General features: G+C 38.9%; 1 protein-coding gene across 3 annotated transcripts in view; it reads left to right on the plus strand.

The window, feature by feature from the left end:
- The window catches only part of CCDC60 (coiled-coil domain containing 60), a 277,795-nt gene extending 256,763 nt beyond the window's left edge, over positions 1-21,032 (plus strand). For all 3 annotated transcript variants that reach the window (XM_073676397.1, XM_073676398.1, XM_073676399.1), the window contains 2 exons: positions 3,148-3,337; positions 18,930-21,032. In XM_073676397.1, the coding sequence (XP_073532498.1) occupies positions 3,148-3,337; positions 18,930-19,043 (304 nt within the window). In that variant the 3' untranslated portion in view covers positions 19,044-21,032. The remainder of the gene's footprint in view (positions 1-3,147; positions 3,338-18,929) is intronic.
- The last annotated feature ends 1,678 nt before the right edge of the window (positions 21,033-22,710 follow it).

Below are 22,710 nucleotides of genomic sequence, written 5' to 3' on the forward strand. Positions count from 1 at the left end.
GATAATTTGTTAGCTCATTTCGGATAATATAGAGGAGAGGATAAGCACACTGTTACCACAGCAGACAAAGATGATGCTGTGCTGATGTAACATGGGATTTATAGCAGAGCATGGAGTATAGAGAAGCAGAGTGAAATCTGAAATTCTTGATAGATTCTGAAGAGCAGAAAACAGGGATTGAAAGTGCATCAAAGTAAGTACTTTATATGTAAGAGAATAGCAGAGTGTGATAGGAAACCAGGTGTAAAAAAAAAATTGAGTGCTTCATTAAAGATTTGTTGTCAATGAATTGAAACATTCGAATTTACATCTAGAGGCTTAAAAGTCTTCTGGATCACAATCTGCTGAGATAAGTCCAGATAGGTATTTGATTCAGTTTATGAGCCCTGCACTATTGTTAGGATGGATTACCAGTCTATGCTGTAAATTCTTATTCTCTATGATCTATAAGAAATGTAAAAAATGATGAGGAAATCAAACATATTAAAAAGCTGCATCATTGACCATGATATAGTACTGAGCTTTATGTACACAAATACAGAGACTGATTGGGTGGTTCCTAGATCACAATATTGATAATATGTTTAGGATAGACCATCAATTTCAGATCGATAGAGTCCGATGTTTGGCACTGTACCTCCCCTCGATTAGCTGTTTTATTGCTATACTACAGGTGCATCTCACTAAATTAGAATATCATCAAAAAGTTTATTTATTTCAGTTCTTCAATACAAAAAGTGAAACTCATATATTATATAGAGTCATTACAAACAGAGTGATCTATTTCAAGTGTTTATTTCTGTTAATGTTGATGATTATGGCTTAAAGCCAATGAAAACACAAAAGTCATTATCTCAGTAAATTACAATAATTAACAGAAAACACCTGCAAAGGCTTCCTAAGCATTTAAAAAGGTCCCTTAGTCTGTTTCAGTAGGCTCCACAATCATGGGGAAGACTGCTGACGTGACAGATGTCCAGAAGGCAGTCATTGACACACTCCACAAGATCCCAGAGTTCCAATTTTCATTTGGAAATCAAGGTCCCAGAGTCTGGAGGAAGAGTGGAGAGGCCACAATCCAAGCTGCTTGAGGTCTAGTGTGAAGTTTCCACAATCAGTGATGGTTTAGGGAGCCATGTCATCTGCTGGTGTAGGTCCACTGTGTTTTATCAAGACCAAAGTCAGCGCTGCCGTCTACCAGGAAATTTTAGAGCACTTCATGCTTCCCTCTGACGACAAGCTTTTTGGAGATGGAAATTTCATTCTCCAGCAGGACTTGGCACCTGTCCACACTGCCAAAAGTATCAATACTTGGTTTAAAAACAACAGTATCACTGTGCTTGATTGGCCAGCAAACTCGCCTGACCTTATCTATGGGGTATTGTCAAGAGGAAGATGAGAGACACCAGACCCAACACAGCTGACGAGCTGAAGGCTGCCATCAAAGCAACCTGGGCTTTCATAACACCTCAGCAGTGCCACAGGCTGATCGCCTCCATGCCACACCGCATTGATGCAGTAATTGATGCAAAAGGAGCCCCGACCAAGTAGTTAGTGCATTTACTGAACATACATTTTAGTAGGCAAACATTTTGGATTTTAAAATCATTTTTCAAGCTGTTGATATAAGTCACTGAGATAATGACTTGTGTGTTTTCATTGGCTGTAAGCCATAATCATCAACATTAACAGAAATAAACACTTGAAATAGATCACTCTGTTTGTAATGACTCTATATAATATATGAGTTTCACTTTTTGTATTGAACTGAAATAAAATAACTTTTTGACGATATTCTAATTTAGTGAGATGCACTTGTAACAGTCAGACTCCATTGACTGTACAGAAGGACAAACCATTAATGTTGTGTTATTGGAGTTCATGTTTAGTGGATTCTCCTTCACTAGAGAGTATGTTGGAACATTTTGTGCAATATCTCTGTTATGTTCTTGTCATGGCGACCACTGGTATTTTTCTATGCTATTGTCCACAAGGATTGTCACATACATGGGTGTCAGAGTAATTTGAAGTAATGTATGGGCCAACCAAAGTGAATTGTTTTTCTAGAAGCTGCTTCTCTGCTTCCTTTAGGATTGTCATGCTATTGCTATCACTCAATTTGTTACCTGTGAATCAAATAAATTGATGATTAATCCCGACAGACCTGCACAATAACAGAAATCACGATACTACTCATGTCTAAGGATCCATTCACACTGAGGATTTTTATATGAGAAAAATCGATGGTGTATTTTGTGCGGACCCTGTATCAGAAATTTGAGGCTAACCTTTGGGTTTTTGCCATGGTTTGGTAGGTTCAACTGACTGGGGTCTGTATTGAGATTAATCCTGAGAGCCACAATAATTGAAGCAGCTTTGAAAGGCTCAGAGGAAATGGCACTGCCGATCACTCTTTAGAAACATGGATTTTAGCTTGTATTCTCACTCTAAAATTAGAGGGACCTGGGGTGGTGGGGCTGAACATATGGGCATCCCTATCCACTACCACATAAGGTTATGAAATGAATCAGAGGGCACTATAAAAAGTGTACAACAGCAATATCTAGACACAGGAACATTGTTTAATTGGCTGAAAGTGAAAAATCGTTATGTATTGAATGATCTACCAAAGAATTGTAATGTTTAATTATGGACGAACCCCTTTAATTAGACTTTTGTTTCATTTCTACAAAGTATTAATTGGAATTCCTTTTCTTTATATTTCGTTTTATACTATGTGTTATATGTATATTTTTATGTTCATTTGTGCTTTGTTACTTATCTGTAAATGGAGCACGGTGGGCCACTGAACTCCCTTGCTTGTGATCACGTTCTCCCTGTGCATATAGATAAGACTTGGCTGTCTTTCCTGAAACAAATAGTAGTGCTGTTTATCTGTATTGCTGTAGCTATTGTGTATTCATTCTTATCAATAATGTATGTAAAATTGTCTAATGTCTAGACTTTATTCTCTTAGAATTTCCATTCTCAGCGCCTATCCTGAACTGTTTAGAATAAAACATTTTGGCCATTCCTTAGTGATATCTAACAGAAAACAGCTTTTACATCTCTCCCTCATATTTTGGCTACGATCAGTCGTGGAAAACAGCCTTTCCAATAACTTTTCTGATATATTCTACTTTCCAGGTTTATAATGTTACTTTCTAGGATTCCTCCTGTTCTGAAGAACAACCGGAAAGTTCACAATATTTTAGAGAAGCTGGAAAAACTTGAGGAAAAGCCATTTATCAGAATACGTACAAACTCCTTTCTGAAGGTTCTGCATGGACTTCGTACTTGGGAATTGTGCTCTCCTGACATAAGTGTGGCTATAGAGGTAAGTATATGTATTAGCCCTTATTAAAATTCACAGTCAATGGCTGTTTATAACCTATTTGTAAATCACAGCTGCCATACACTGGAAGGCAAGAATCGTGATGAAAGGCTTTTTATTTATTTTGTTATTGTTTTCATTACATTCATTACTGGCCAATAACTGCATTTCATCAGTACCCAAATTTTGAAACTTTAAAACTAACTAATAACCTAACTTTAATCAACCTTAAAGGAGTAGTCTCATCTCCAAGATCCTATCCCAATATGTAGTAGGTGTAATAATAATAATAATATTAGCAAACAGGGCCATGGAGTCAGAGTTGTGGAGTTGGTGTCCATTTTGGTGGGGTCTGTATCATATGGACCAACTCCTACTCCTAAATTATATGATAAATTGGGTACAGTAGTTCAATGCAGTATGTGCTGTTAAGTTTTTCATAAGAATTTGAGAAAGTTATGAAATGTCCTATAAATGTCTGTTCTGTTCCTGATCTAAGGATCTCAGCTTTTAGTTGAGATGAATCTGTGCTGCACTTTATGTACATGCTCAGTAGTGAGGCCGTGCTGGGGGGTCGTGGAGTTGGAGTCAGGGAAATTGAGTCGGGATTTGGGTGTATGCTAGAACTTGTGCTCTGTTGTGCATTATTTTTGGGTGTATACACCTAATGGTAGCGGACACTCAGACGTAACAGACTACAGAGTACACCTCCAGTAGGCTTATACCCCCGAAAATTATGCATGAAAGAGCATATGTTGACATAAACCCAAATCCCGTTTTACGGGGAGTTTGGACGTAAGCCCCCGCAATGTGAAAGCACCCCAAGCTACTGCAATGCCCTGCACATGGGGTAAGCGACATAACTAATCAGAAGACCTATACTACATTTCTAATTGGAGGTATTTGTTAATACTATTATCATTACACCTACTACTTATTGGGATAGGATCTTGGAGATGAAAATACCACTTTAATTAAATGTCTGCTGCATTGAATATAAGATTAATGTAGATATTATATATCAAGTCCGCTCTCTTGCTGAAGAGGCAATTTGCATATAAAATTTCTTAGAGGAGCATTGCATGGCGAATAAGCCCCCTTACCTTGACATGCCAGAGTTGGAATGTCACTCTCCACAAGGAGAAACGTTCCCCCTTAGATCTCAGTCTAGAGCCTCTCATCTAGCCAAATCAATTCTCATACTTTGCACTGAGGAGGGCCAACAGCCCGAAACACCGTGTCTGCAAATTGAGATTCTGATTTGGCTATTATCCTAAGTCATATTGCAAGATTCGTTAAAGGGTCGATTGTGTCTTGTAGGATTTCTGCTTCCAGTAGGTGGCGCCATAGAGTTCAAGTCCTCTCGCTAGCTGAAGAGGCAATTTGGGTATTATATTCATCAGTTTTTGAGAGGCGTGGTATAGTCAGGTCTAACTTCATCACTATAAATGTTTTCACAGTCTACATTGAAATTCTCTTTCTTGGTTTTTGCAAAATAGTGGCAAAAAAATAAAATGTTACAACTGGTAGTGTGCCGCATGACAAAAAAAATTATATACAGCCTGTGAAATAAGTATTGAACACATCACCAATTTTCTAAGTATAAATATATGCGTTTCTAAAGGTGCTATTGACATGAATTTCTCACCTTATGTCTTTACAACCCATACAAACCACACAGGCAAAGAAATCAAACTATAGATGACAATAAATTAAATTATGAGTAATAATGACAAATGACACAGGGAAAAAGTATTGAATACATGAAGAAAAAAGGTGTAAAAATCCATGGAAATTCATGACTACAGCTGAAATCTATCAGTAATTAGAAAGCAATCCTGCCACTTAGTGAAAAATAATATAATATCAGCTGGTTAAACTGATGGCCTATAAAAAGGAGTCTCATTACCAAGGTGCTACACAAACATCTCACGATGGGTAAAACCAGTAAGCTGTCTGAAGACCTTTGTAACCTTATTGTTGCAAAACATACTGATGGCATTGGTTACAGAAGAATTTCTAAACTACTGAAGGTTCCAGTGAGCACGATTGAAGCCATAACCCAGAAGTTAGCTGGTGGAGATGACAGGGAGCTTTTGACAATGATGCTTCTTAAATTTGGGGCTGCCTGAAACACAGAAGTGGGGGGTCTGGAAATATGGATTGTAATCGGGCATCTTTTTGTAGTAAGGGTTGTAGTTTCCAGAGACGCTAAGGAGAGTTGCACGGAAACTACAACCCTTACTACAAAAAGATGCCCGATTGCAATCCATATTTCCAGACCCCCCACTTCTGTGTTTCAGGCAGCCCCCAAGTTTAAGAAGCATCATTGTCAGAAGCTCCCTGTCATCTCCACCAGCTACAGGTACCTTTCCCTGCAACCAGAAAAAATGTAAAACCTGTCCATTTATAATGACCACAGACAAGATAAAGATACCCAACTCAGATCAGGACTACAATATCCCATGTACTTTTAGCTATATCACATCTAATTTGGTGTACTTAATTATATGCACCAAATGTCCATCAAGGGGTTTGTATGTAGGAGAGACAGGGAAAAACTTAGGACAAGGCTGAATCATCATCGCCACACAATAAAAGAAGAAAAAATAGATCTACCTGTGGTGATGCATTTTTGTTTCTCTGATCACAACATCACAGACATGAAATTATTGGTATTAAAAGGTAATTTCAAATCTCAGAGAGACAGAAAAGTTTGGGAATATAAACTGATGGTGACCTTTGACACCTTCAGAGCAGGAATGAATGTGTCGCATGGATTTATGTCATTCTACATCAATTAAGGAATGTGGTCCTCAGAGCTTTGGGGTCATCATAACAATCCTTATCTATGAACCAATCCAATATTTACAGACAGAACTGTTTATCTTTCTCCCACAGTAATAGCTCTGCTTAACATTACCTGTCTCATCTAGTGCATTATTTCTGTGTCCTATTGTGTATAAATATGTGACTCTTCAGATTTTGTGTTATACTAGCCTGATGAACAGGCCTGAGTAGCCTCGAAAGCTTGCAACCTGTTACCATCTTTTCAGTTAGCCATTAAAAGGTATCAACCACTGAGGACTCTCAAATCTTAATATTTTTCATTATTACACATAACTTAATTTATGGACATTTTTGGTTTGATTTATTTGCCTGTGTGGATTGGATGGGTTGTTAGCAACATCTGATGAGAATTTCATGTCAATAGTACCTTTAAAAATATATTTATTTAGAAAATTGGTGCCGTTTTCAATACTTGTTTCACCCGCTGTGTGTATATATGTATATATACACATATATAACCTTTACTCTTTATATTTTTTACCTTGCATAAACCTTTTCTTGTCATCTGCATAGATCTCCATTTTTAAGATCAAAATACCCTGTAGCTACCACTGCTATGGGGAGCCATGTTATGACAAAGTGAATGAGCTATCTCAGGCGGAGAGACCAGAGAGGTCGCATGTAGCAAGCATCAGGGGAGGACATATTGGGACTGTCTGTCAGGCTTTTCAATGTTATTTTCCTTGCTGTCAGTCACCACTGCATCTTCTTCTCCATCACTGACAAGACAGGACAGGGTGATAATTCCTCACTTAGTGACTGGCCTCTGCTACTTCCCATTGTTAACAGTTATTCTTATATGCAGAGATTGGAAGTATGTGTTTATTTTGTCTCTCATTAACTAGTCATCCTTTTCCCAAGATGATCACTTGTGAATGACAGCAGAGTAAAATTTCTTTAATCAGTATAAAGTATCAAACTGACATACAGAAGTAAGAAACATTCACCATTTATACTCTTGTTGCACCTTGCATGATGTAAGTCCCTCCTTCTGTCAATCAAATCTGCACCTTTTCTTTCCAAGCAATGACATAAGGGGGCTAGCAGCTTTGTTTAAACAGTACTCATTTGTTGGATAAAGCTGTTGTACTACTTAAAGAAACACTAATCAGGAAATAAAAGTTGAAAATAAACAAATATAGTTGCCCACTCTGATTGTTCGGCCTGTTTCACACGTCCTGATATTTCCGGTACTGTTTTTTCCGTGGATATCCGTGTTTCCGTGTCTACCTGTGGGGCAACCGTGTGCCACATCAGTATCACACATACAGGCGCCTGGAAATCAGCAGTACAGTTAGCGTTGTTCCCAAGCACCGGGTGCTGGATGCATCTGTCATCATTGTCTCCTGCTTGCACTGCGATGAGCGCCAGCAGGGGACAATGTTGGGTTGAACCCTGTCATGAAGGGTTTTTTTTCTTTTACTAATTCTGTGCATATGTGTATGTAATGTGGAATCCAGCACCGTTCCTCTCCTCTTCTCATTGAAGTCACCGATTTTCAGACATTCCGTCTCACTCTATTGTCTTTTACAATAGCCATCATTCTGAGGCTCCATAGGGTTATGTTGTAAAAGCCAGAGCGCAATGTGACCCAGAGATTCTGAAGATCGGTGATGTCATTCAGAATAGGAGCAGAACCTCTCTGGTTCCCGGAGAAAGCAGGTGAGTATGTTAACACACACTTCACTACATATACACCGGTTTAGTAAAAAAAAATAATAATTGGAGGGCTTCCTTAAGATAGGCCAACAAGTTGTCAATAGGGTTTAGATCAGGTGAGAAAGGGGCCATGTCATTATTGTTTCATCTTTAAGGCCTTTACTGGCCAGCCAAATAGTGGAGTAATTCAGTGTATGCAATTGAACATTGTCCTGCATAAAAGTCATGCTACTGCTTGAAGAAAATGCCTTTTAAAAACCCGCAGTAGTTTTGGAGTTGATTTTGAGTCCGTCTGCAACCTGAAAAGGCCCAACTAGCTCATCTTTAATAATACCAGCCCATAGCAGTACCCCACCTCCACCTTGCTGGCGTGAAGGTGAGGTACTGCTATGGGCTAGTATTATTAAAGATGAGCTAATTGAACCTTTTCTGGTTGAAGTGGAGGTCTGTGCCCGTTACTTACCCAGCCATGGGCCCATCCATATGGTCTATCAAGAGTGACTCTCATGTCATCAGTCCATAAAATCTTTGAAAGATCTGTCTTCAGATATTTCTTGGCACAGTCTTGATGTTTTAACTTCTGTGTCTTGTTCAGTTGTGGTTGGATTTCAGCCTTCCTTACCTTGGCTATGTCTGTGAGCACTGAACACCTTGTACTTCTGAGGTTGTAGTTCTGTAATATGACAGCATTGGAGCATAATGTATTCCTGGTCGCTTCATGTTTGCTTCTTCTCAAATCTTTTGCTATTTAATGTGCAACTTTTTTTTATCAACTCGTTTTTTGCGACCCTATTTACAACAAAACTTTTGATGGTTCTGTTAACAGTGACGTAACTAGCATGTGATCAGCCCCACTGCAAAATTTGGACCTGGGCCCTCATTTGCATGTTGGTCAGAAGTAAGAGCCTTTGTAGCTCCTGAGCCACATGCTATAACATTTTCCCCCATCCTGAGCCCCTTCCTGGTATAATGCCTCCATTCTTATATAATGTTCCCCATCCTGGTATAATGTCCCCCATCCTGGTATAATTTCCCTCATCCTTGTATAACTTCCCCATTCTTTTATAATGTCTCCACTCTGGTATTATACCCCCATTCTGGTATAATGTCCCCCATTCTGGTATAATGTTCCCATTCTGGTATAATTTCCCTATTATTGAATAATGTCCCCATTGTAAAAAGAAACAAACGATGCTACTTACCTTCCACCTGTCCCACGATATGTGGTGTCCTCTTCTGTAACTGGCAGCTGACTTCAGTGTGTCACTGGCAAGCCAACGTTAGCTGCCTGCCTTTGATTGGCCAGTGGCGTCTATTGCAGCGCAGGAAGCCGGTGGGTCTCTGAGCCGCAATACATTTCACCTGAATGTGTGTCCGAGGATACACATCCAGGTGAAAATGGTGTCTGTGAGCCCCCTCCCGCAGGGGCCCAGTCGTGGTCGCACCCATGATCTCTACACTGTCTGTCACGCCCCAATATTTTAGAAATTTCGAGAGTGCTGTATCCCTCTGTAAGATATGTAACTACTTTAGGCTTTTCAAAGTCAGTTAAAAAAAATTTTGGCCCATTTTGCCTAAGGAAAATAAGCTACCTAATAAACCTGCAAACCTTGATAAAGGGTGTTGTATCCTTAGGCCTCACCCTCCCTCATTATACAAATACAACTCACCTGATCTGCTTCATCCAATGAGCAGTAAAGTTTATACAGATTAGAGTTGGAAAATCTGCATAAAAATGATGTAATGGTCAAAATACTCAGTTGCCTAATAATTCTGCACAGTGTGTAATGGTTAAATATCATGAACGTGAAATTCGGACGTGGCCTAAGCATTAGAAAGAGGCATAAGACTGATTTCCTGAAAAACACAGAGAAGGTTACAACTGTAGTATGCGACAAATTAGAAGAGGAAAAGGAGAACATTTGTGACCAGAAGTTCTGATATATTTTTTAATTTTTTGTGCGTTTTCTTCATTTAATTTTCCTTTCAGATTGCGTTGTGGCTTCCTGCTTCTGCGACATTCATTGTTGGTGCAATATTATTACCATGTCCACTGTACCACTGTACCATGTACCACTATTACCATGTCTGCTGCTGTAACCTCACTTTTAAAAATTAAAATCACAGCCGTGAATGCTCAGTGCTGCAACCCTGCCCAGATGACTGGAATGGGGCGGTGCATTCAGGGTGTATAACATTATTTTCTGGCTTTTGCTCATTTGCAACAAAGAGACTATTTAAAAGATAAAAACACGCCCCATACTACCCTGGCATTACTTTGAGAGGAAAATCTGTGATGACACACAGATTTAGGCAGATCATTGTTTTAGCTTTTGAATAGTTCACAGTCCAAGAAGTCGACCTATGTCTACTTAATAGGGACCTTTCACTAAATTTTTTATTATAAACTGTATAGCTCAATAAAAAGTTGCAAAAGTGCTGATTAAAACTTTTGTTCTCCACTGCTTTGCTGAGATTTGGGCTTCTGAAGTTCAGGGCACCCAATAAGCAAATTTCTGCTACAACCAAGGGGGCGGTAATAGAGAATCTTCTCTGTTGGTGTTTCCTTTTACCTCCTGTAATGCTGCCTGATCACAAGAAGGGTACTTCATAAAGATGGGTAATAAATACACACAGAGAAGCATTTTCAGTGTGATTATTCCCTATTATTACAACATTCGTATAGGATAAGTGCTACAATGTGGGAGCGCCTGAAACAGTGAAGGTGATCATTGGAGCAGCTAGACCTACTATAGGTATTAGGACAGTTAAATAAGATGTCCAGTGCTTTTTACTATGCCCCCAATGTAGTTACCCTCTTCAGATAAGGGTTTTTGTAAATACCTCTCTTTGTCCTTCTTGCCTGTGAGCGGCGCCATAACTGGCCACTCACAGGCATCACGTGACCCCTGGCTGCAGCATCTTCTGATGTCCCGTCAAGTGAGGCGTGACATCAGTGACGCGGTCCCCGCGGTGGATGCTGGGCTGTGGGAGGGGTTACCCCGCACGTCACACCCAGCATCCACCGCGTGTTTTCCCAATGAATGAAGAGAGAGAAAGTGTGCAGTGGATGCTGGGTGTGGCGCGCAGGGTAACCCCGCCCACAGCCCATCACTCACCTTGGAATGCAGTACTGAGTCACGCCCCGCTGCAGCCGGAACCATGACGTGACATCAGTGGATGTCAGAGCCGGCTGCAGCCGGGGGTCACGTGATGCCTGTGAGCCGCCAGTGATAGCGCCGCTCACAGGCAAGAAGGACAATCACTGGCGGCTCACAGGCATCACGTAAATCCTTCTGATAGAAAAGTACTTCAAAAATGTATTTTAATTAGTAAAAAATCAAAATTGATTCTCTTTTTATTTAGTATTATTTTTTTAGTTCAGATTCTGATACACTCAAAAAAAAAACCTCTTACTGGCAGAAAATGATTGCTAGTACTCTTTATAGGAGGTCAAGTGGTCTTAGCACAGGATCCTACTGTGGTGAGATGATCCTTTCAGCTCTCGCAGCCTTTTGTTTATTTACAGTGTAATTATAACCTGCTGATTGCTTTTTGGCACCGGGAGCAGCCATAAAACCCTGATTAACGTTTCACATTTACTTTCAGATCCTCCTTATTTAAACAATATTCCAAAGTCTATTAAAATATATTTCCTCACGGTGACATGTCACAAACTAAAAACAATAGATAAACACCTGAATTAATAAATATGGATAAATATAAAGCCTCTTGTTTCGCTCTATACTCTGTCATTCTAATCTGTATATTAACTATTTAATTTACTAATTCCTGTCTGGAGCACACTGTAGTATTACTTTAATGTATTGACATTTATCTGCGCCTCATAAAAAAGACCAAAAGCATAAGTTAAGTGTTCTGTCAGATCTCTGAGTAAATATAAAAACAATTATGTTATTCTATGGCGGTGGTGTCCATCTTCTAAAGGTTGACCAGATATCCAGTGCTCATTAATTCCAGTATTTTGCCATTCTCAATACCATCATTCTTTAGGAGTTCATCAATGAAAGCCTACCATGCATTACATAGACTTGGATACCTTTTGAAGTTTGTGGCTGTCTGCCTTTCCTTACCAGGGGTGACACAAGTGTTTTTTTTAAGAAAAAATACCCTATCGGCAAGGACATTTCTTCACTTTTATCATTAGTGTGTTTATCCAATGGTTATCAGCCCAACCTATTCATAGTGTACTTATTCATACTTGTCTGTCTACACAACACTTTTTTTTTTACTAAAATATGTAATTTTATTGAGCACCTGACATGGAAAATTTTAAAGAAACATCCCAGTCCAAAAGTTTTCACAACACATTTGTTTTTTAGACCATTAACTTTGTTTTCCTTATGTAAATGGCTACACTGATATTGGTTCACACGTAAACAAAGTTGTTTTTTTCATGCTGCACTATTTGTCTAGAATGTTCTAACCCAGACAATCAGGTTCATTCCAAGTGTTCCACAATTTGAAGTGTACGCTAAACGCATGTTTTTAGATGGGTCTATCACAACACCTCTCTAATCTAACTTTTCCAACATTTCTGCTCAGAACCTGGTCCATTCTTTCATCTGTTTCCTACACACTGCATGCATTCAGTAGCACTTTTCAATCTGTTACAGATACTGGCAGGTGACCGGTTCGTAAGGCCTCACATGTATAACCTTATTTATTGTAAAGATGGTTGAACCGTACAATACAAGTACGTTTTAACATTTGTGCCCCTCCCCCATCATGTTTCCTCATAGATTAAAATATAATAAAAGTATTATTATACACATCTGAGTTCCTCCTAGGGAGTCAGAAATTGAAAATTGCCAGAACTTAAATGACATTAAAAAAAATTACAATTATTGTTATTCTGTAGGACCTGGTAGGTACAGAGAGTAGCAGCTGCTTGCTGCAATCTTAAGGAGCACAGATGCAGTGTCTGAGCAGCTGATACATGTGCCGTCTGATACAGCTGTACATGCATGTTTATTGTACACGTTTACACCTAACATTAGTATTCGGAGAAGCCAAATGTGCATACTACTGTGTGAATCCGGACTGATCATTGTTGGGTGAATGATTGTCCCGCTGGCAGTTTTAATGATGAGCCTCATGGACTATGGGATTTAGTGCATTTTTTAAGCCTTGGAAACCAAGAGGGTGAAATTCCCCATTGGTATCCAGCATTGTAAAATGCTGTTATAAATGGAATACTGCTTTATCCCCTTTACCACCTGGGGTTTTTCCATTTTTGTGTTTTTCGTTTTTTGCTCCCTTCTTCCCAGCAAAGCCATAACTTTTTTATTTTTCCATCAATATAGCTTTTGAACGACACCACTGATTTTACCATATTGTACTGAAAAACGGGAAAAAAATTCCAAGTACAAAAGTACAATTCCACAATATACTGTATATATATATATATTTTTTATACCACGTTCACTACATAGTAAAACTGACCTGTCATTATGATTCTCCAGGTCATTACGAGTTTTTAGATACCAAACATGTTCTTTTTTATTTAAGTGGTGAAAAAAACAATCCAACGTTTGTAAAAAAAAAAAAAAAAAAAGGCGCCATTTTCTGAGACCCCTAGCATCTCCATTTTTAGGATCTGGGGCTAGCTTATTTGTTTGTGCGCCGAGCTGACGTTTTTATTGATACCATTTTGGTGTAGATACGATGTTTTGATCGCCCGTTATTGCATTTTATTACAATGTTGCAGCGAGCAAAAAAATTTAATTCTGGCGTTTTGATTTTTTTTCTCATTACGCCGTTTACTAATCGAATTAATTATTTTTATATATTGGTAGATCAGACGTTTCTGAATGTGGCAATACCAAACGTACGTGTAGTTTTTATTTTTTTATGTTGAAAAGGAGGATGATTTAAACTTTTAGATTTTTTTTAATATTTGTTAAAACTTTTTTTTTTCCTTTTTACTGGCTTCAATAGAAGCTGCACTCATCCAATCGCTTGTGCTACACATAGCAGGGCTTCGGCCCTGCTATGTGTAGCAAAAATGCTCATCTGCTATGAGCGCCGGCCACGGAGCGGCACTCATAGCAGTTCGGCTATGAGAATCATAGGGGTCGCCTGTAGACCCCGGGTTGTCATGCCACCTATCAGCGCCCCACAATCATGTGACAAGGGTGCCAATGGGCGGAGCCATGTGAAATGCCGCTGTCTGAGTTTGACAGTGGCATTTAACATGTTAACAACCGCTGGTGGATCGCGATTCCACCCGCGGCTGTTAGGGGCACATGTCAGCTGATGAAATCAGCTGTCATGTGTCAGAAAAGATGAGGGCCACAATCACTGTGAGTTTGATCAAACTCACAGTGATTGAACCCCTGTTACATGCAGATTTGCACATCATACTGATTGCACTTTACAGGCTGAAGGGATGCACTGTTACCTAGCAGAAGTAGCTTGAGCTTTGATATATATACTTTAAGCACTTTACTGTCCACCTGTTGATTCCTTCCCTTGTAATTTAGATGATTTAATTAGTTACTATTTATTTGTGACCTATAGAGGTGCCTGACTATTGATTCTATTGCTGTACTAAATCCTTGCTTTCATGGTATGCACTTTCACTTATTTTATGTCATTTTTAATTATTTCAATAAAGATAAATTTTGGGTAAAATATGTTACATGAAAGTCGCTAGGTTCAGATAGGGCGAGACAGGTTTCATTAATTTTTTGGAATCCTGGGGGAACTGTTACTCAGGGCAACCATAGGCTGCAGCTTCTCTCAGGCACTCAATGAACTCACTTGCTGACCAGACACATCTGACAAGAGTCTTCATAAACAGTTGAACAGTGGAGTTTAATCAAGTATGGCCAGTACCATTTAACTCTTTGAAGCAACAGGCTTCACCACGGTACAGTCTATTAAAGCAGGCACAGTAATGTCAGTCTCTACAGTAGCATAATTCAGCACAGATTAGATCTCTTTGTAGTACACTTCTATGCATACACGACCACAGGTTTTTCCTTCACAAGGACACAATAGTACACAGCATTCTTTATCCTGCATGGAGATGGTGGGGGGAGGGTTTGATGAGGGAGATGATCCCTGTGACATGATTCCTTCCAGTCCTTATCTTTCTGCCCGATAATACTCCACACTGTTAGCTCAGGGAGTTTCTGACCTGTGTTTAGCTTCCCTCCTGACCTGAATTCTGTTCCCTTGCCTTCTGTGAGATACAGATCACACACCACCTTTCCCTTAGGCTCCAGCCAGACTAATAAACCATTTCCCCACAATCCCCCTGGGGCTCTGCTAAACACTTCCTGTCTCTTGTGACTGTGTTAACTCTTATAGTTTCTGGATGTTTTTGAAGCAACAGCACTACTTCTGCATGTCACAAATACTCTTAGTTCTCCTTAACTTAATGGTTTGTGGAACATAATGTCATGTTTGCGTCTTTTGAGTATCCTCTATGATACATAATTTTTCCATTTGGGAATATTAGTGTCATTTTTCTATGTAGTTTCATGTCCAAAAATATATTTTTTTCATTGTACATCAACCATTTTTTTTACAAAGCCTCCTCATTTCAGGGGCTCAAAAGTAAATGGGCAAATTAACTTTCCCTTAAATAAAATGTTAATTTTTAATACTTTGTAGAGAATAATTTGCAGACAGTGAATGACTGCCTGAAGTCTGAAAGCCATGGACATCACCAAACTCTGGGTTTCCTCCTTTGTGATACTTTGCCAGACCTTTACTGCAGCCGACTTCAGTTGTTGCTTGTTTGTTGTTTTTTCTGCCTTAAATTTTGTCTTAAGCATGTGAAATGCTGCTCGATGGGGTTGAGATCTGGTGATTGACTTGGCCATTTCAGAATATTCTACTTCTTTGCCTTAAAAAGCTCTTGGTTTGCTTTTGCAGTATGTTTTGGATCATTGTCCATCTGTACTGTGAAGTGCCGTCCAATCAACCTTGCTATTTTTGGGTGAATCTGAACAGAAACTATCTCCCTGTACACTTCAGAATTCATCTGGCTGCTTCTATCTTTAGTCATATCATCAATAAACACCAGTTAACCAGTGGCATTGGAAGCCATGTACTGCCTCCACCATGTTTTACAGAGGATATTGTGTACTTCGGATCATGAGTGGTTCAAAGCCTTCTCCATACTTTCTTCATCCCGTCATTCTTGTAAAGGTTAATCTTAGTTTAATATGTCCAAAGAATGCTTTTCAGATCTAGGCTGGCTTCTTTAGATTTTTTTTGTGAAGTCTAATCTGGCCTTTCTATATGTAAGGACAATTAATGGTTTGCACCTTGTGGTGAACCCTCTGTATTTGCTCTCATGAAGTATTCTCTTTATGGTAGACTTAGATACTGAAATACCTACTACCTGGAGAGTGTTCTTCACTTGGGTGGATGTTGTGAAGGGGTTTTTCTTCACCATGGAAAGGATTGTACGATCATCCATCATTGTTGTCTTCCGTGGACATCCAGGCCTTTTTGAGTTTCTAAGCTTTTTTTTTTTTTTTTTACAAAATGTAAAAAACTGTTGATTTGGCCATTCCTAACATTTCTGCTATCTTTCTGATGGATTTCTTCTTTTTCTCAGCCTAATGATAGTCTGTTTCTCTTCCATTGAGAGCTCCTTTGACCACATGTTATGGGTTCATTTGAATGTTGTATCTTGAATATGTTTTGGTAAACAGCTAATATGTCAAAACTTGTGTTACTGTCCAAATATTCCTGGACCTAACTGTACATAGGAAACCTAAGATAAAAACAAAATAATCAAATTCCCTACAGTAAATAAATAAATAGCAATAGTACAGGAAAATAACATAGGGTACTTAGTTAACATAATTTTGATTAAAAAAAACAAAGAAAAGCCATCGCACCACGTCAAGGTGACCCTATTTGGGGCTGTCCTAACCTCTAGTATTAAAACCTTACCATATGTCAAGTGTTGTAAATGTGAATAAGGGCCAAGCAGGACCAAGACCCTGACTAATGGACACCCAGCTATGGGGAGCTATATAAATGTATTGTCCAGCTCAAAGTAAAGGGAGGCCACACCCTTATTTGCACAGAGTGCACAAACCTGAAACAAAAACCTAAAGAGATGAACTGGAATATAAGTTTGTATACATGCAATGTGTAAGTGATTGTTCACACTGGCCACTAAACAGACAAAACCTAAGATGAAAAACAAAATGAGCAAATACACTGCAGTAAATAAATAAATAGCAGTAGTGAATGAAAATAACTTATATTCAGTAAATTTCTTTTCATCTGTCCAAAACTTGTAGGCTGGGAGCGAAGCATTTCATTCTATTTACCAAAACTTTTTATAAATCATTGACAGAGTAGCATGCACATTTGGCTCCTCTAAACAGTCATGTTGTGTATATGTGCAAAATACACATGTATGTTTAGTTCTGTCATTAAGCACATCAGATAACCCCATTTTTTTTCCTACCTGGCAGGATCTTACATGTATGCACCTATTTATTTAGGTAATAGTGGTTATAGGGGTAAACATTAAAGAAAAATTGGTAAGTGAGATGTGGTGAATTTATCTCATGATAAAGCTGTTTTCGCCAAAACGCGCATCAAGGTGATGGCTGCGCGGGTATCCTGGTTATCTTGTGAATATATCATATGGTATATTATGCACATGTGGTTGATTTGCACAGTGAGTGGATATTAATGTAGTTACTGCAATTTTAATGCGTTGTAATGCACATCCTTATTGTGTTTGATTTTGAAATGGTGTTCATCAGTATACTATTGCCAGTCTATCTTAAGATTACTCTGTATTAATGGATTCGATTGATTGATGCTCTTCTAGGTTTAGGCTATTACTGTGATATTTACCCACAAGCATATCAGTTACGCGCTTATATTTGGTGTATCATTGTTGTCTTCTACTGTCCATCTGCATGATTCCCTGCTTACTTAAATCTGTAGTATCTGTTGTAGATTGTGATATACATTTTATTGCAGGGGTATTGTCATTTTTTGTTACCATATAGTGCTGCTATTTAAAAATCAAACAAAAAAACAACAACCTATATTTCCTAGGTGCGAGTTTACCCTATGCTATGGGGGAATGTCACACATAGTCCGGGCTATATACCTGACTTGTCCGTTGTATTTGTAGGTCAATTTTTCCATATTGACCATGTTTTGATCTCTCATATATTTTACCTGTTTACCGTGAATACTTTTATATTATTTGTGTTATATTGTTGAACACACACATTTTTTACATTTATACATTGGTCTGTGCTCTCTTTTTAGCCTTTTGGTAGGTGTATACTGTTTTTAGCAGATGACGCCTATTATAATTGACATATAAATTTAATTAGATGTGAGTAGGGGCGACGAGGGGGCACACTATGCGTCTAGAGGAAAGGAGGTTCCTGCACCAGCATAGAAGGGGATTCTTTACGGTCAGAGCCGTGAGACTCTGGAACTCTCTGGGAGAGGAAGTGGTGATGTCCAACTCACTTAATGAGTTCAAGAGAGGCCTGGACGCCTTTCTTGAGAACAATAAAATTACATCTTATGCTTAGTTAATTAATCCAGGGATTTAATCTGACTGCCAGATTGGTGTCGGGAAGTGAATTTTTCCTCAATGATGTAAATTGGCCTATACCGCATGGTTTTTTGTTGCCTTCCCCTGGATCAACGCTGCGGAATAGCTGCAGTGCACAAGAAATAGGCTGAACTGGATGGACGCTTGTCTTTTTTCGGCCTTATAAACTATGTAACTATGTAACTATGAGTATACTTCATATAAGCACAATATGTACTCCAACTCTACAGCAGACAATAGATTTCATGACAATGGCTTCAAGAAAAAAATAGGTAATACAGTGCTAGAATCGGGGTATTTAACTTTATGCTGCCTTCAGATAATAACAAAATCACTTTATGACAACTCCTTTAAAAAGTTACATATTATAAAATAAATCCATGTATAATGTAATCCTTTGTAGAGACACTTTTTACAGCAGAATACAAATTTTAAAAAGTTAAATGGTATACTTCCCCATAATGGCTTATGTTTTCCTTATTGCTTTCTGTATTGCAGTTTGTAAGAGAACATCTAGTACAGATGCCTTTAGAGGATTATATAACCTGGCTTCAGGCTCGACTGGCTTCTTCACCATCAAGTAGAGCTCAAAGTGCTCCACCACAGAGATGACCTAAGCAAGTCGTATAATAATGTATTACCCACAGCCAAAGAAACACCCAACTTGTCTTTGAGCACTTTGTGTTTTCTTCTTGGTCTTTTTTTAATATTTTAAACAATAATGAGGACACAGACTACATGGTTAATGTGTTTTTTTTTCTTCATTTTGTTAAATATTTAATTTAGACTTTTCTATATGGTTATTGAGAATAAAGCTATGTAAATACTTTTATGCCCAAAAATGACAAAAATATTATTAGAGTGATACCTTTATTGGCTAACCAGAAGAAAATATATATGTGCAAGCTTTCAGAGCACAGATGCTCCTTCGTCAGGCAATATTACAAATGAATTCATAAGACAAGGGGCACAACATTTAAGAGATGTTACAGTACGACATTTGTTCATGAGGAGGAGGGGGTGATGCCTCCTAATGATGAGTCCAAGAGATGTCTGTGGGAATGCTTAATTATTTCGAGACCATCTGTTGGAGGTGTGCATTGACTCCATGTAGTGAGTCATAAACCCAGGTGTTAGATTGAGTCTTGTTCTCAGTGAATTGAACATCTTTATCAGTTTGAATTCCCAGATTCTTCTCTCCCGGTTATCTTTGAAGTGACCTTTTAGTACTAAAACTTTTAGATCTTTCATACAGTGTCCCTGACTAGAGAAATGTTTTCCCACAGGCGTGTCCAGTTCATTCTTAATTGTGTGTCTGTGTAAATTCTTTCTCGTTTGCAGCCTTTGCATAGTTTCTCCAATATAAACTCCTTTTGGGCACCTTGTACATTGTATCATGTACACCACATTGGAGGATGTACATGAAAAAGACATCCATGATTTTGTAATCCTGATTTGTGTATGGTATACGGACTGTGTTCGATGGTAATATGTGGGTACAAGTTTAGCATTTTTTGTTTTTACATGGGGATGTGCCCGTCACTGAGGATGAGAGAGGACACTTCTGACAAGGAGATTCCTTAAGTTAGGGGGCTGTTTGTAGGAGAGAAGTGGTAGTTCTGGGAATGTTTATTTCAGTTTGAGGGCTCTGTGGAATATCGGTTAGAGATCAACACCAATTTTCCATCAAGATGTTCATGTGGGGGTTGTATGTGACCACAAGATGTACCCTGTAGTTGTCCTCCCTTTGTCTGTAATTCAGAAGGCTACTTCTTGGGATTCTTGTAGCTCTGTGGATCTGTTCATCTATTAACAGTGGATGGTATCCTTGTTGTAGGAATGTATTCCTCAGTGATAGTAGCTGCAGTAGATGAAGCTTAAGGTCTTAGCCTATGGTGAAGAGGTCGTCAAGCAGTGAGTAGTGGGGTAGCTGGAGAGGTCAACGATGCTGTATTTTTTTTTTTGCCAGGAATTTTCCAGCTTACTTAAAATTTGAGTTATGAGCAAACCTACAGAACCTATTTAGTTCGTAACCTGGGGACTACCTGTATCACTTAGGGTGCGATACATCAAGCAGTTTACGCCAGTTTTCTGGCATAAAACTGCTAGAAATGTTTCAAAGTTTTACAACTTTTGCGCTTTTACACCTTTTTGCAAAGTTGATAGAGCTTGGCAAGGAGCGAACCTGGCCGAGTGTGCCATAAAAGTGGTGAAAATTATGACAGAAATTTACACCAGACGCTGACCATTGTACGTTTCATGTTTAGGGAATCTTTCTTCAACATGCACTTCATCAAGACTAGCTTACAAACTTCAGTCTTCAGTCCTGGTGAAACTGGGCTCACACCATCCTTGGTCATATAGATTTCAGTATAAATTTGGACTTTTAAAAAAGAAAAAAGGGGTTTGTAGTGACTCCGTACAAAAATAGTGTCCAAGTTTCAATAAATGAAGAATAACTTCCTGTAAAGTATTTGAGTTCCAGCTTAATTTTTCTGGTTTCACACAACTCTTGATTTGTAAATACTGTATATTTAATAAAATATGAGTTATTTGTAATGTATTCCTGAATGATCCTATTACAAGCTTCATCTAATAAGAGCATTACGTGGCAATATTTATTGTTTTGTGCACAAAAATGTTAATTAACTTTTTTTTTTCCTTTTACTTTGCAAATGCTCAACAGGGAGTTTTACTTGTTCAAAGTAACATCTACGTGTCTTTTTATAGTCTTGTTACAGGTGTTTACTGAACAATATCCTCAAATATAGGCAGTTATGACATTTCTTACAACACAACATGCTCAGACTCAATCAAAGTCAGAGTACAGAAGAGTTCCATGAAATAAAATACAAAGTTTATTGAAACCAATTAAAATACATAGTTAAAAAGGCAAAATGTCCAACCAGGGACGCTTGTGTGACAAAATAGAGTAATAGTCCTAACCATTACAGGCATCCAATATGCCAAAAATGCAGGTAGATATAAAGGAATCAATGGGACACTATATTTTCCTATATCAAAAATGGATTATGTACATAGGTAATGAATATTTTTCAAACATACTATGTAAGTGACAAATAGGTCCTTAGGTTAAAGCCTCAGAAAATAATCATAGTTATAAATGCATCAAGTGGCTATGAATTAAATAATCATATATTCCAATGGACCAGTATATCAAGCAGTGTAAAGATAACAAGACATATACATATGCATCATTATATTTAGATCAATGTTATATCGGAGCTGAATATAGCCATACACAGCGTCCCCTCACCCCGACGTGCATTTCGCTTGAAGCTTTTTCCGAGGGCGTGTAAGGGTGAGGATGTCACGCAAGGTGTGGGAAAGACTAAGTGCAACACGAAGTGAAGAGGGGGAGGAAGCCCAAACAATAGGGAAAGGTGGATTGGAGACCCCTAGGCAGATCTAATAACACCCTGCCCACCCTACCATCCCTATACTGCTTCCACACCAATCGCCGAGCAGGACCCTAAACCCTGTATATCCCTAGAGGTTGGCCCTAGATAAGGAATGGGAGGGGTGAGCACTGCTCAGGCCCCACTACAACCTAAAGACAACAAGGTAGACAAAGGTGATTAACTTCGCTTGAGTAGAGACCAGAGGAGTAACGCCAACTGTCCTCCAAGGGCACCAGAGAAGAAGCCAGCCAACAGCTAGTGCTCCAAGCATGCACAAATAGAAGTATCACCGGTGATTTCCTGCAGCAAACTGAGAGTTTTTAACTCCCATGCAAGGGTGTGTCAATTAACAGCAGGAGGGAGGTCGCCACTGGGTCCCAAAGGAAGAAGGATTAAGAAGGCATCTGCAATGCCAAGCACAGATACCTTCTACTGCCACATCCAGAGCAACTGTCTATAACACCTGACACACCCGTGACAGTACCCCCGCTTCTACGAGTGGCCTCCGGACACTCAGGACCAGGTTTCTCAGGATAAGAGGTGTGGAATACACGAACCAACCTGGGGGCATTCACCTCTGATGCTGAAACCCACATCCTTTCCTCTGGACAATAACCCTTTCAGTGCACCAAGTACTGTAAGGAACGACGCTGGAGATGAGAATCTACAATTCTCGAAATCTGAAACTCCAAATTTCCATCGACCATGATTGGGGATGGCAGTAGCGGGGAGGACTCGGGTTCTACAAATTGAGCAGAGACCCGTGAAAGACATTGTGGATCTTAAGGGCCTGAAGTAGCTCAAGACAAAACACTGCTGGGTTAATGACGGCGGTTATTTTATAGGGACCAATAAAT

Source organism: Phyllobates terribilis, unplaced genomic scaffold, assembly GCF_046119375.1.
Source record: "Phyllobates terribilis strain yellow unplaced genomic scaffold, ASM4611937v1 Scaffold_1__5_contigs__length_1240528914, whole genome shotgun sequence".
Taxonomy (NCBI): domain Eukaryota; kingdom Metazoa; phylum Chordata; class Amphibia; order Anura; family Dendrobatidae; genus Phyllobates; species Phyllobates terribilis.